Source organism: Andrographis paniculata, unplaced genomic scaffold, assembly GCF_009805555.1.
Source record: "Andrographis paniculata isolate CXL003 unplaced genomic scaffold, ASM980555v1 Contig65END, whole genome shotgun sequence".
In the NCBI taxonomy this organism is placed as follows: Eukaryota; Viridiplantae; Streptophyta; class Magnoliopsida; order Lamiales; family Acanthaceae; genus Andrographis; species Andrographis paniculata.
Genome location: NW_026137601.1, coordinates 1,292,690 through 1,308,295, shown reverse-complemented (window position 1 = coordinate 1,308,295; position 15,606 = coordinate 1,292,690). Strand labels below are relative to the sequence as shown.

At 33.9% G+C, this 15,606-nt stretch overlaps 2 protein-coding genes across 2 annotated transcripts; both read right to left on the bottom strand.

The window, feature by feature from the left end:
- Nucleotides 1–2,672: 2,672 nt before the first annotated feature.
- LOC127262354 (putative pumilio homolog 8, chloroplastic) lies at nucleotides 2,673–5,007 on the bottom strand. Its single transcript, XM_051291004.1, has 5 exons — nucleotides 4,034–5,007; nucleotides 3,474–3,636; nucleotides 3,222–3,385; nucleotides 2,877–3,135; nucleotides 2,673–2,789 (listed from the first exon to the last, which is right to left on the bottom strand). The coding sequence occupies exons 1-5, from the start codon at nucleotides 5,005–5,007 to the stop codon at nucleotides 2,673–2,675; spliced, it is 1,677 nt and encodes a 558-aa protein (XP_051146961.1).
- Nucleotides 5,008–11,733: 6,726 nt separating this feature from the next.
- On the bottom strand, nucleotides 11,734–14,076 carry LOC127261946 (probable indole-3-acetic acid-amido synthetase GH3.1). The gene is made up of 3 exons (XM_051290384.1): nucleotides 13,639–14,076; nucleotides 13,439–13,540; nucleotides 11,734–13,350 (listed from the first exon to the last, which is right to left on the bottom strand). Exons 1-3 carry the CDS (start codon nucleotides 13,956–13,958, stop codon nucleotides 11,964–11,966), a joined length of 1,809 nt encoding a protein of 602 aa, XP_051146341.1. The 5' UTR covers nucleotides 13,959–14,076; the 3' UTR covers nucleotides 11,734–11,963.
- Nucleotides 14,077–15,606: the final 1,530 nt, after the last annotated feature.

Below are 15,606 nucleotides of genomic sequence, written 5' to 3'. Positions count from 1 at the left end.
AATACCGCATCTAGATCTTTACCATTCATGTAATCTTCTATATGCATATTTTAGAAACCAAAGTTCATACCATCGAATACCTTGACAACATGACGATCACCCATCTTGACTCCCACAAACAAACCTAAGGTTCACTTGATATGAGAGCACATCGGATATTCCGCTGCGTTTGCCGAAACCCTTATCCTTCCCTACCAACCTTGCACCGCCTATCACAAAGGGACTCGCTGCCTGACCTACCAGTCGGGACCGACCCAACACCGCCAGGAGACTTTCGACACAAGGCACCTCCGCAGGTCACAAGGGATTCCCACAACGATCCAACGTCCGATTCCTCTCAATCCACCCTATCAACGAACTAGGCTCTGATACCACTTGTTATGAAAATTTCAGGAAATCAAGATGAGAAAACAAAGACAAAAGAACACAAGAATTTGGTAACCCAGTTCGATCACAAAGATCTACGTCTGGGGGCGCTGCCAAGCCAGGAATTTTACTATAAAGTACGCAGGCACATGTTAAAGTGAGAATACATGGATATTTATAGCCTAAGCCTTTGACAATAATATCCAAATCATATCTCTAAAATCTAAAATATAATATCCAAATCATATCCCTAGATTTTAGGATATAATCAGGCTTCATATCCCAACAAAAGTTAACTTCCACTAAACTTTCTAATTATAAATCTATTTTCCTATTTACTCTATACATTAAATTCTTTAACTTTACTTCATACTTATTTAATTTATTTTTTTATTTTTCCTTATTCACTTAAAATTCTTACAATATGTATATTTTTTTTTTATTAACTTCAATTTTTGTCTTCACATATAAACCTTAATATCTACTACTCCGTCCCAGATACCGAGACACGGTATTTTAAGAGGGGTGTAATTAGTAGATAATTAAGAATATATTAGTGAAAATAATTATCCTATAATATAAATAATTATAAATTAATATTAAGATAACTAATTAGTTTAATTAAAAATTAAAAAAATAAAATTAAAAAATTTAAAATTAGATTAAAGTGTGTAATCATTTTGGACAGAGGGAGTATATAATTTCATTTTTTACCATTAAAAAATAAGTAAATAAGTATATAGACACAATATGAAAAGTAAATAATTATAAAAATATATATGTAGCCCATAAATAATAATACAAAATATTTATAGAAAAATATCAAATTTGATCAAAAAGTATATGATACTCAATTTTGAAAATATTGTTAAGCAATAAGTAGATAATTTTATATATAAATACTTACAAATAAATTATATATATATTTAAATGTTCATAACTATTAAATCTTACTACAATTTTTTTATATATATTTTTTGTCATTATGCGAACAAAGTAATAATAAAATTAATAATTATTTACATAAATCAAGAATCAAGAATTTTGGATTACATTAAATATATAAAATTATAAATTAAATATTATTTTGAAGCGTAAAATTAAAAAATTTTAAGTAAAAATATATAAAATTCAAAACAGAAAATTGTTAAGAGTAAATAAGAAGTAACTAGAAACAAATATATAAATAAAAATTAAAAAAGAAAGAAATTTGTAAATTAGAAATTTTAAAGAAAATGAATAGTTATAAAAAGCACTATTCTATTTTATATTAAATATTAATTTTTTATAAGAAAAAATAGAATATACTAACAAACCCCGCACATAAATATTAGTAAATTTTTATGAAAAAAATAGAATATACTAATAAACCCCATATTATCACCGCATTTGGTTTAATATAAATGAACATATTATTAAAAATAGAATAAATGGTACAGTTCCATAAATATTGAGAAATATTCAAACCAATAGTAAAGACCCACGTGTACGGATACAAGAAGATTAAAATGATAATGAAGTTGAAAATGTTATAAAAATAAGACAAAGTGCAAGGCACCATTCTTATTATAATAATAAAGGAAATCAATAATTCCAAAAAAAAAAATATCTCAATTTTTAACACATCCCAAATGTTTGGATGTTTAAATCAATTATAATTTTTTTTTAAGAAAACATCAAATTAAATATATATTTATTTTATTTAAAACATTACATTGAATACATATTCAATTAAAAATCTAAATATTTTTAAATTCATACAAACCCCAATCCCACCTTCAAACTTATCTTAAATTATCGGGCTCTGGCCCAAAAAAGGGGTTGGATAAAGTTTATGAATTGGGCTTGGCCCAATTAACTTATAATAGGCTAATCCAGCCCACATACAGAACACCAAATTCGGCCCGGAGCTATTTTAGGATGCTCTCTAAAATAAATAAATATATATATATTTTTTAAAATTTTGTATTGCATTTATATTATAAATATTAATATAAATGGTGTATACAAACAAAAGCAAATAAGAGCAACAGAGATTATTGGCAAAGGTAGTTTTATTCCATTCCACGTCCAAGAAAGAAAAACAAACAAACAAAACACATTATTCTACAACCAACAAGAAGTCTCACAAAACAAACAAACAGACAAACAAACAAACCACAATGCCAAACACTTAATAAGTCGATGAATAGATAGATAGAAAGAAAATAGATAGAGATAAGAGAGATAGAGTAGAGTAAGAGAGAACTTACCTTACCTTATACCTTAGTCTCGCCTAATGTACCTAATGTACAACAAACATACAATCATACACGCAGTTTGTTGCCTTTGGTACGCGCAAGAACCCTTTTCCCGTGAGGATGGCTGTGCAAGAACGCGTAGTTCAGAAATATCAAGTCGATTATCGCATTACGAACCCCTCCCTGCACCACCACCAACATCTTAATCTCTGTTTTCGAATAAATTGAACTTATACCTATAAGTATATATAAGAAATGTGTGTGATTGACCTTAGAGATTGCGAGAGCAGATTGAGCTACATAGTTGCCGTAGGGATCCTGCAGAACCCTCACAAAATTGGGGCTGGAGATGATCTCTTTGATGATCCTGAGCACAACGTCGTTTTCGGATTCCTTGAGGCATTTCTCCACGACATTGCTTCCATATTTGTTGGTGGAGAGGGCGACAAAGTGGCCGGAGAGTTGTTCTAGTATCCCGGCTGTCACTCGGGGGTTGCGCAGGCCTACCACATACTGCACCACATAATTCCTGAGGTATGCGAAAAAGAACAAGATGATGAGGTTGGATTGGTGGAGGATGAGTTTTTTTATACACTGTATGAAATTGATTGTTACCCGTATGGATGCTCGGAGAGACGTAGTGCGTTGGATGATATCTCTGCAATGAGGCGCTCGCGTGGCTCGCCTTGAGCGTGGTGGACGCACTGCTGTAGAACACAGCAGCCGCTTTTGTCGGTGGCGATTTCTAGGCAGTGATCGGCTACTTTGTTGAGGATTTGCTGTTGATTGAGGAAAGGAATTGGAATTATTGGATTTGATGATGTGAAGATAGGTTTTGATTAATTGAAGAGTTGGATTAGTACTGACCTTGTTGTCTTCGGCGGAGAATATCTTCATGCAATGCTGAATCACGTGGTGGCCGCTCATGCTATTTGTGAGATCTACAGTTACGTGCCTGAGTACTGATATTGCTATTGATTTCTGCTCTGGTGTTGTCAGATTCTCTAGAAGCTTCTGCATAGCTCTTGTTCTGCCATAGACGATGAAATGATGAAAATTAGATGAAGAACAACAGGATCTAGAGATGTTGAAATTGATTAAATGACTGATTTATCAGAGAAAATCGAAGAACAGGATCTATAGATGTTGAAATTGATTAAATGATTGATTTATCAGAGAGAATTGAGGAACAGATGCAGAACAGGATTTTTGCTGATGTTGAAAATGATGGAAATTATCGAAGAAATTTGAAGAATTACAGATGCAGAACAGGAGGTTTATTGATAATGAAAATTGATGAAATGATCGAAGAAATTTGAAGAATTACAGATGCAAGACGACAGGATTTGTTGATACTGAAAATTGATGAAATGATCGAAGAAAATTGAAGAACAGATACAGATTGAGATTGAAATTTGATAACGTACCCGTAGCTATCGATGCAGATTTCCTTGAACTTACGATCATCCATCACCACATTCACTAGCAGCTGACTGACCTGTTCTTCACTGGACAGTTCCACCATTTTCTGCACCAGATAATTCCCAAACTGATCCATCATCAATTCACAAACGCGATCGTGCACTTCAGAGAAGATTACGCGCCTATCATCCTGATTCCCTTCCTCGAATTTATCCTGCAGGAATCTAGCGCCTCCTTGATCTTTAGCCACCATCACTATTCTTCCTCTCACCTCCTCCAGAGAGGAGAAATTCCTCGAGTACCTCGGTCGCGGCGGCAACAAGGATGCGGAATTGACGGATTCTGATCGGAAATTCGGATTGCTCCGGCTCGGACGGGACCGGAAACTGCTCCGAATTTGTCGAGGGGGATATACGTTCGCAGCGGCGTTCAAACTCCTCCCAAAGTAAGGGTTTCCGAACTCCGGAAAACCGTTTAAGCTACGAGCCATGGAACGCGCTTCCGGAGTCGAAATCGGACTGTTGGCTAACCCTTGGAAGGATTGGCGTTGCATTTGCGGTCCAATTTGCCCATTCGCGGCGGCGATTTGATGAACGCCGTCGAATTGCGGATGAGAGAATGGAAGAGTACTAACAGGCAAATTGTTTCTGAAATTCGATTCAAAGCATACGCCGGAGGCGAAATCAGTATAAGAAAGCTGCTGCTGCGGCGGCGGCTGCGGCTGAAGCTCCGGAGTGAACGCACCATCGCCGCCGCCGCCGCCGAGACTGAGGCGGCGAAAGTCCGATTCGAGCTGAAGGTCATACCGGAAATCGTTGAAATTAGGGTTTACACGGCGGTACGGACTGGCCTCCGGCAAAAATTGGTGACTCCAATCGGAAGCGCCGCCGCCGGACATGTGATTTACAGCCGAGTCAAAACCGGTTTCAGACCTCCATGGGTGGCTACCTGAGTTCCACAAACTGAAATCCTCCGCCATTGAAACGTCGTCGGCGAAGATGATGAGTCCAAATCAGGACTTTAATAATTTCCGTAACTGACGACGAATTGGTGATAACAGATCGCGATAAAATCCTAACTTAGGGTTTAAATGAGAAGATTTAAATAATCAAAAGGGAAGATTATCGGTTGCTGTGGCTGAAACAAACTCAGAGATTTTTGCGCGATCACAGAGAGAGAAAAACGAAGCGAAGCTGCGAGAGAAATCAATTTTAGGGTTTTGGGTAGAGATCTTTTCATGCATGCAAATATATATATATAGTCTTCCAAAGAGAAGGACGGTCTTTCTCAGGATGTTGACACGTGTCCTGTCACCAAATCTACGGATGGTATTTAACGGACTATTTTTAGTAACTGTTTGTTATATTGTGTAACTCTACCCCTAACAATCTCTCTACTAATTTGATTCGGTAATATTTCCATAAATTTTTTATCCACTCATTTAATTTGATTTGATTTAGAAAGATTTCATCTAATTTAAGTTAGCTAAATACGAAAAGTCTGGACCTCAAGATTTGGAATATATATATATATATTTATCAAATTTATATTTTGTTCGGTTATGATTTAAAATTAATTTTGATTTAAATTTTATTTAAATAGTATTTGTGTGATATTTTATTAGGGAAAAAAAATAATTATTGAAATTGTAGAATTAATAGTATGGATTTCAATTGGAAAAATATTTGTGTGTTACTATTAATGTTTTGGTCGTACCTATCTTATTTGTATCAATTGGGACTAATGGTGAAATTCTAGTTGGTAGAGGGAGATCGGATTAAAGTGTATAAAAATAATTATAAATTATTATTAAAATAATTAAATAATTTAATTAAAATTTTAAAAAATTATTAATTATGAAATTTAAAAATCCAAAAAATGAAAAAGAAAATATATATATATATAAAGCTGGCTGAAATGAAAAAATTAAATCTTTTACATAGCACAAAGGAAATATATATTTTGTATAAATATATGTATATTTTTATTTTTATAAAAAAATTCAGATTCTGATTTTCCTTTTGATTCTGATTTTATATTTCAAATTTCAAAATTTCAAATTCGTTGGAATTTGCCAAAAGCTACCCATATATCCCAATACTCACTCCTAAAATTGTGTGTATTGACAAATATTAGAAAAAAAAAAAAAAAAAATTGTAAGCAAAATGTTTTTTAAATATTTTTTTATTTTTAAATTAAATAATATTTTAATGTAAATTTAAATGAGAAAAAAAAAATCTTATTTGAACAAAACTGTGGTTTTTCTTATTTAAAATAAAAAATAAATACACCCTTAAAAAATTTATTTTAGAAATTTTATTTTTAATAAAAATATAGTAATATATAGTTTTTATATAAAATATCACATCGCACTCTTGACCAGCTCCAAGATAAAAATTAAAATTGAAAACCTACAAAATTGCGAACTAGGATTTTTTTTCACACATCTTTTCTGCGATTCCCTATTAATAGTGTAAAATATATATATATATACACAAACTTACAAAAATATGTTCATACATTTTCTATCGTACAAATTTATGTTTATTTTTTGTTTTGATTGGTAAAAAAGTTATTTTTTGTTTTCTATTTTATTAAAAAAATCTATTATATATATATATTTCTTTTATGAACTATTTTAATAAAATTTGTACCAACCAAATTATGAATAATTTTTTGTTATGAAAAAGGCATTACTTGTTAAAATCATCAATTTAAAGTAAAATATTATTTTTCTTTTATAAAATATAAATTATATATTTTTTTATGCTTACCATAAAAGTACTACTCCCTCCGTTCCAATACATAGTCTTGTTTACTATTTTTATCAGTCGCAAAATAATAGTCTTATTTTCATAAATAACCATATTACCATAAAACTACCCCTACTTTTTCATTTTTATTAGTCACTACTTTTTACACTCGTAAAGGCAAAAAAGTCTTTTATCCATATTTTTTACCTATAACCAATATAACATCAATATTCTTTGAATCTTGTGCCCAACCCAATTAAGACTATATCAACAAAAACACCATTTGTTTTTTGCACCTAATTTTTTTTTAATATAAGTATAATATTAGTTTGTAGTAAAAAAGAAAAAAATATCTATGATATAATATAAAAATAATGTCATATTTGTGTAATATATTATTATATGTTGTAAGAGTATTTATTATGTTAAATAAGTAGTATAGTTACTAAATTATGAAATAATATCTTGTTACGGAGACTGATAAAAATATAAAATGATACTCTCTCCGTCCCAAAAGTATAGTCTTATTGTGTTTGACACGAGATTTAATAAATATTGATATTATATTGGTAGTTGGTAAAAAGTAATAATAAATAACTTTTTTGCCATTGTGAGTATATTAGTGTAAAAAGTAGTGGTAATTGTATAATAATAGTAATAATAAAGTAGAGATAGTTTTTATGGTGATATGGTTATTTATGGAAATGAGACAATTGTTTCGGGACAATAAAAAATGGTAAATAAGACTATTGTATTGAGACGAAAGAGAATATATTTTTTTTGGAACGAAGGAAGTATATATATACATATTAAAGCTAAACTACATTCGGTTAAAAGGTCGCTTTTCTTATAAGGTTAGAACTTAGAAGGATAACTCTGCCCGACTGTTTGATTTTAAGGGTGTGTTTGTTTGGGAAATTTATTCCAAATTTTGCTATTCATTTAATATTTTTTTCTTAAATATAAAATTAAATTATATATTTTTTTTATATTATATTAAAAATAAATTTTATATTTAAAATATCACATCAATACTTATTTATATCACATCGTACAACTATTCAAAAATATCCTGAACATTCCATAACATGGTCGGCAGAGTGCAAAACGGCCGGAAATAATCAACCGCCGACAACCTGAAGGCAACAGAATTGAAGAGCATTAATGATCCGGCGACAGATTGATCCCAACGGAAGCGTGACTACGTGACTAAGTCAAACACCGTCGAATGTTGGTAGGGCGGCGCAGTGGCCGGCACCTCACGTGGTCCGCACATGCCATGCGGCGGCGCAGTATGGGCCGCGCATGTGACAGGCTTGGGCCTCTGGTGGGCCTGATCAGGCCATATTCTATTCACGTGGATCATTACTGCCGGGCCCAATAGGCTAGACTGACAACTCACAGTCAAACTCTGAAAATTGAAAATCTAATTATTATTATTATTTTGTTAATTAATTAATTAATTGATATACTACTATACTACTTTTATGGCAGATTCATGCATAAACAACAACACTTGATGATGTTTTTTGATTTCCAAAATAAAATCATGTCCCAATAATGACATGTCATGTCCTGTCGTGTCGTGTTATTCTGTGTGCAAACCTAAACTAGCACCATTTTTAAAAATTAAAATTTCTCTAAATATAATTTAAAATAATTTTATAGTATATATGTTTTTTTTATCAGATAAATACACGTAACAAAATTGTACTAGTTCATAATAATAAACGGTACGTACTTAACATAATACTAGTAATTTTGATGAATTTGATTGAAGAAATTTAAAAGTGCGATTTCTGTAATATTTACCGACAATGTGCTGCAAAAGCGCTTTTTCAGCTTTAGCAATTTTAACGTTCATGAATGAGAAAAAGGAAAACAGCAGAGCAGAGCAGAGCAGAAAACAGTACAGATTTAGGGCAGAGGAAAAAGAAATGGTAAATGAGGAGTGCTTTTTTCAGGCAATGGTGGAAGGTGGCCGGCAATGCTGTCCGGTGATCCGACGGCCAAAAGTAGAGTGCACTGTTCGAAATCGACCTTTGTGTTTCCTACTGTTCTTTCTTTCTCTTTAATTTCTCAATATATTTATATATATGGAGAGAGATATTTTTAAGACAAATTATTTTTCGCTCCATTTAATAAGTATATGCTCCCTCCGTCCTATGTATTATGGGTCTATTACTGTACATACGGGAATTTAGGTAAAATCTGATTAGTAAGTAATTAAGAAGTGTATTAATAAAAATATTTTTAGTATAATAAAATTAATTGTGGATTAACATTAAGATAACTAAATAGTTTAATTAAGATTAAAAAAATTATAAAATTTAAAATAAGATTAAAGTGTATAATTATATTTTAAAAAAAACAATGGACAAATTATGTGGGACGGAGGGAGTATTTTATTACTTTATATTATTAAAATATGAAATATATATTTTTTAGTATGTATAAATTTCACTCCAAATTTCAAATATTTTTACATTTATACTTATTTATATATAACTTGTTACAAAAATTCCAGGAAATCAAAATGAGACGAACATTGACACAAGAACACGATAGTTGGATAATCCGGTTCGATTACGATGATCTACATCTGAGGTCGCTGCTAAACCGGGAATTTTAGTATAAAGTACGCAAACGCAAGTTAACGTGAGAATATATGGGTATTTATAATCTAAGTCTATATCAATAATACCTAAATCATATATCTGTAATACCTAAATCATATCACTATATTTTAGAATATACTCAGGTTTTATATCCCAACAATATTATTTTAAAAGATAAAATAATTTTTACATATCATAAACTATCACAAACTATTATTAAAATTTAATTTTTACATATCCCTATATTATTTGTCAAACTTACATCTAATAAAAAAAATATATTTAAAAATAGTATTTTAATAGTAGAAAATTATATTTATTGTTTGTGAATGGAAGATGACTTGATAGTCTCACTATTAAAATATTTATTTTATTATTTTCGAACTGATTACTCTTAATTTTAATAAGTGTAGTCTCGATATAATCACTCTGTGCCTATTTATTTAATCATTTATGCTATTTTTATTCTTCTGAAATTGATTTATTAGATTCTTTAATAATGTTTCTTTTCCACATAAAATTCGAAAATATATATTCTTATATTTGACTAAATATTATTTTTGTTGTCCGGAATAATTATGTCACAATGTTCAAGCACTAAAATTAAAATGATGATGTCATATGAAAGTTATTAGAAATTAATAATAAAGTGGTGGAGCATGTTAGAAGAAAAAATAGCTGCAAATTGCTTATCATGTGCTAAAGTAGAGTAATAAAATTGTAGAAATAAAATTGTTTACTTACACATGAATTAAGCATAAGTTTAAAACAATACTCCCGTCGTCCCAATACAATAGTCCTATATATTATTTTTGTCCGTCTCAAAACAATAGTCTCATTTTCATAAATAACCATTTTACTATAAAATTATCTTTACTTTTTCATTATTATTACACAATTGTAACTAATTTTTACACTAATACACTCACATGGGCAAAAAAGTCTTTTACCCACTACTAATATAATATCAATATTCCTTAAATCTTGTGCCAAATATAATGCAGACTATAGTTTTGAAATCGAGGGAGTATATATAATTATCCAAAATGATGGGAGCACAGGAAAGTCATCAAATGAGTCTTAATATTCATGGAATTTTAGGGATAAATATGATTTTTTATCGTTCTACTAAATCATTTATATATAAAAATATTAATATTTTAAAATTTATATATAAAAAACGAATGAATAAATAAACAATGGCTAGAATGAATACTATTATTACAAAATCTGTATATAACACTACTTTATTTTTACCATATATTAATTATATTTTCAATAACATTTCAGTTAATATATACTTACAACATATAAAATACTTTACATAGGTAAATGAATATATATATATATATATTACACATACAAAAAAAAATAAAATAAAAGAGGTAGTATATATTTATATTCTTGTGTGTTTTTAAATTGAGGGTTTTGAAGTAATAATTGCAGTCACATGGGATCTACACTTCTAAATCTATATAAAGATCTAATTTTATTGACAAATATCATTCTTCAGTGGATAATATTAATATAAACATGGTGTGTGGAGAAAATGGGCAATAACATCTCCAGGCTCAATATATACAAATATTAAATATTTTTATTTATGTACGTCTTTTTTTTTTTTTTTTTTTTTTTTTTAGAAAAAGGGTTAAAAATCGATCTTGAAATTGAGATACAATAATTAGTGTTATTATTTTATAAATTTATGTAGGTATACGTGTCGGCAACGGCAAGAGATTGCATTATTGAAAGTGGTCAAATTATGAGACTGAAATAAAATTAATTATATATATATATATTATATATATATAATAATTAATGTATGCGATGAAATTAATTTTTACTCCACGATTTTGCTTTTGGTTGATGTAGCTTTAGAGTGTCTGGTGCAGGACACTTGTCTTAACTTTACAGTACATTTATGATTTTATCTCTTTCACGATGTACACAGACAATCCATACTATTTTTCAAATGGATAATGTCGAAAAAATAAATATAAAATAGGGAAAGTAAATAAATTCAAAACTTGAATAATAACAATTAGAAAGCAACTAAAAGATTCTGATGTACACATGATATGCTTTGCATTTTGTGTGCTTTGTTTGTCTTGATCTGATCTTCCCCAAATAATACAAAAATGGTTTGGATTACATTATATTATAATAATAATTATTATTACTAATACATATGTTCAGACAAAAAGATACCTCAGAGAAAGTCCAACTGGATATCATTGTGTTGACAAAATTAAGTTTTGTGGTGCTTTCTTGTACGAAAGGATGATTTATCGGTCTATCGTAAGTATATATTCAAATTTAAATAAATAATAATAATAATAATAAAAAGTTCAATTCATTGAATAAGCCCCAAAGCGTCACGTCGTCTTCGAGCAGAACTGAACCATCCATACAGATTTAATTTTAATTAATTAAACCTAACATTTTTTTTTTACTTCTACTTTGCACACCTAATTAAATTAAACACATTGAAGAAGCATAACGACAGGGAACGTAGAAAATTAAACTAAGGGCCGGATCGGGTCGGGTCAGACCGGAAGGACGGCTCAGCGGCGGCGGTCGGGAGACCAATGCGGCGGCGAGGGGCTGAAGTGTCGGGAAATGACTCGGGAGTCCAGGAGCTCCATGATTGGGGTGAAACTGACACATCTAGGGACTTTGTACTGATTAATGGAGGCTCCTCGAGAAATGGCGTAGTCCATGAGTTCTTCGAAGGTGCCGGTCTGGACGACCCGGATCTCGAGCGGTCCGATCGAGTTATCGGCGACTCGGCATTGCCGGTAAACCGAGTTAAGCGACTCTTCCATGGCAAGGCAGCACCGGTCGAGCACGTGACCGGCAGGTGGGGTGTCGCCGGAGTTTCTGTCGTCTTTAGGGAGAAGCTCCCAGTAGACGACGTAGTGGCCGGGGATGGTGGCGGTGTCGGCGTAGCTGGTGTACTCCACGACGGAGGTGTTGAATTCGCGGAGGAGGCGGGAGGCGGAGTCGACGGCGGACTGGAGCTCCGCCTCGTCGGTCTTGTCGGCGTCGATGCTGAGGAGGACATTTTTCCGGCGGACGAATTGGAACTGCGGGGCGGCGTTGTGGAAGCCGGTGACACGTAGGATGTCGCCGACGCGGTAGCGGCAGAGTCCGGCGTAGGTTGTGATGACGAGCTCGTAGTCTTTTCCGACCTCCACGTCGGCGAGGTCAACGAGGTCGGTCAACGAGTTGGAATTAACGTTATTGTTGTTGTCATGTGGGAGGAACTCAAAATACGCCATGTTAGGCATTATGGTGTAGGAGACTTGGGAGGGTTTGCACATGGGGTTAAGGTTGAGGCCGAAGTAGCATTCGGATGACGCGTACATCGTACACGCTTTGGGCAGCCCGCCGCTGTAATAATCCAGCGTCGGAATGTACTGCGCCATGGCCCCGGTCACGATCACTTCCAGGTATTTCGTGTTAGGCCACATTCTTGTAATGATTTTTTCCCAGCTTGGGTTGGAGCATTCCTTTGTGATGAAGTCGGCCAAATCTGGGTCGGGTCGGGAGATTTTTCGGGTCATGCATTCGCGGATGGCCGGGTCGGTTATTTTCGGGTTTAGGGATCCGGTCCGGATGTCGTGGGCCAGCTCCGGCCAGTTCTGCTGGAGGAATTTGATGGCGCGGAGGAGGCCGGAGGCGAAGACGGCGCCGACGCGGAGGACGTGGTGGCGGTCGTAGAGGCCGCAGAGCATTTGGGTGTACATGCTTTGGAAGGAGTCGGGGCAGAGGATGGCTTCGTTGGGGCTGGTCTGGACGTTGTACGGGTCGTAGGGTCGGTTTTTGAAGTGGTCGCTTTTGTAGTAGCTGGTGAGAACGGGTCGGGCTAGGAGCCCGCCCGGAGTCTTCGTCTCGGATTTGATGAACAGGAAGTAGAGGCCTTTGCCTTTGTCCAGTCCTTTCACGTATCTGTTGGATTGGAATTGAATCATGCAGTTGTTAGAAGAAGGAAGCGAATTCACTGCCAATAATTAATTTTATTTTATTTTATGCTTACAGGTTCATGACAGGCTGCAGAAGACTGTAGAGCAGCTGGCGACGATCCAATTCTTCTTTGATAGTCGGCATCAGTTTTCTTTCACCGGCAGAGGTTCCCGAGCTGTATAAATATGTCCGAATACGAAATTGAAATAATCAGCTTCCCTCGATTAAACGAAGAAATCAAACTCCATTCATAATTAATTATCAATTAGTTACCTGGTGAGGAATTCGGAGACAGGATGAGACGAGAGAATCGGAGATTTATCGCCATTAGCGATCCTCTGAATCAACGGCTGGAGATCCTCGTACGTCGCCATCGGAACTTTCGACTTGAAGGTGTCTCGGTCGGTGGCTCCGCCGAGGTCGAAGCTTTTGAGGTATTCTGTCTGAGCATTCCGAGCGAGGATTTCCGCGAGGACACGCTCCTGAACCGAGTCGGCATTCCGAGTCATTTCCTCGATGAATTGAAGTGCCTTGGCGTCGCTCTCGGTCGCCGGAGGTCCTAACGGAGACGAAAGAATCGAATCCACCGCCATTCGAATTTTCCGACAGCGAAATCAAAGTAAAGAAAAGAGACTCCGAGAAAAGAAAGAAAGAAACTGTAGATGCTTGTCTGTGTGTGGATTTGTCTGTTTAGCAGTTTTCAGATGGATGGGCTGTGAGGAAAATGCGGAAGGGGAAGCGCTATATATATAGCACGGGGGGGGGGGGGGGGGGGGGGGGGGCGGGTGTGTCGTGCACGCGCGACGTCACGTGCCACGTCACGCGGTGGCCGGAAGGCTAAAAACGTGCAATGTAAGAGGAAAGTCAGACGCGTAGGGTTAAAAAAAAAATGAAAAAAAAAAAATACGACATTGTGAGGGGTAATTTCGTAATTTGCAGTGCAGTGCGGAGGGGGGACATGGTGGGCCCCGGCCACGTCCTCCTGGCTCCGCCAGGGGGGTTCAGCCCGGGCCCACAGCCTCCACGTCAGCCAACCAACCTGGCCCTTTTCCGGTAATTCTGCTGGTCCACGACAGCGACGGGGGCCGACGCCGGCGACAAAACCCACTGTTGTCTGTGCACAGACACCCTTCCTTACGTAATATCATCATCCAGTTTTATGAATAATTTAAATTATTTTTATTTTAAAAAAAATAAATTGAATATTATATACTATTAATTCAGTGTATTAATTCGTAGCAAATTACATTTTGGGGTTGTCTGGTTTGTTAAGTGGACAGGTGTTTTGTCTGTAATGGCACTGTGGGGATGGTTATGTACCTTGTTTTTTATTTTTTATTTTTATTTATTTTTTGTTTCTGTTATTTTGAAAGCTTTTACAATTTCCTTTATGGGCATATAGCCATGTTCACCACATTTATAATAATTATACTCAATTTCGAATTTTTATTTTATCTTGTTTATTATTCAATTATTAAATTATTATGTGGGATTCGATTAGGGTTAGCCAAGAATTACTACAGATGCAATTTTGTGATATTATTATTTTTGTTTATTGTGGTAAGGTTATTTCCAGCAGAGTTCCTGGAATTTCTGTTGTGTGTTTCTTCCTAGGAAAAGTAATCCATCCTTTAGTGGATTTTGGCTGGGAGTCGAACTCCCGGGACCGCCTGCAACTGCGAAGTATTATTTAATTGTATAATTCAAAGATAAAATTGTAATGTATGTATCTATTTATAAATAGGGTTCATCAACTGAGAGTATAAAAAAGTTTGTACTACAGCAGCCAATAAATTAAATAAATGAATAATTAGACGTATGCACAGTACAACTAATTAACCTATTTAACTATAGTTTAGACAGGCTAATTAAAAGAAATTAACAACTGTATTATTAATTAATAGACGTGATTAAACTATTGTAATAATTAATTAACAACCGCCCCCAATAATGCATCAGCCGACTAATCCAAATATTCAAATTACATACATGCAATTAATTTAATTTAATTTAAATCGATTCGCCCATAGATTAACTGTAACGAATTTTGTTTTTATTTAATTTGTATGTCTAACCGATTGATGAATGTCCTACCTATAAATGCGGCTGTGTCTATAAATGCACATGATTTATAAATTTAAATTTAATTTCTATTATTTATAACGGGACAGGTAATAGAAGTTGCAAACCAATTGTTGCAATTTTCAATTTTTATCAGACAAATGCCCGACGCATGCATGT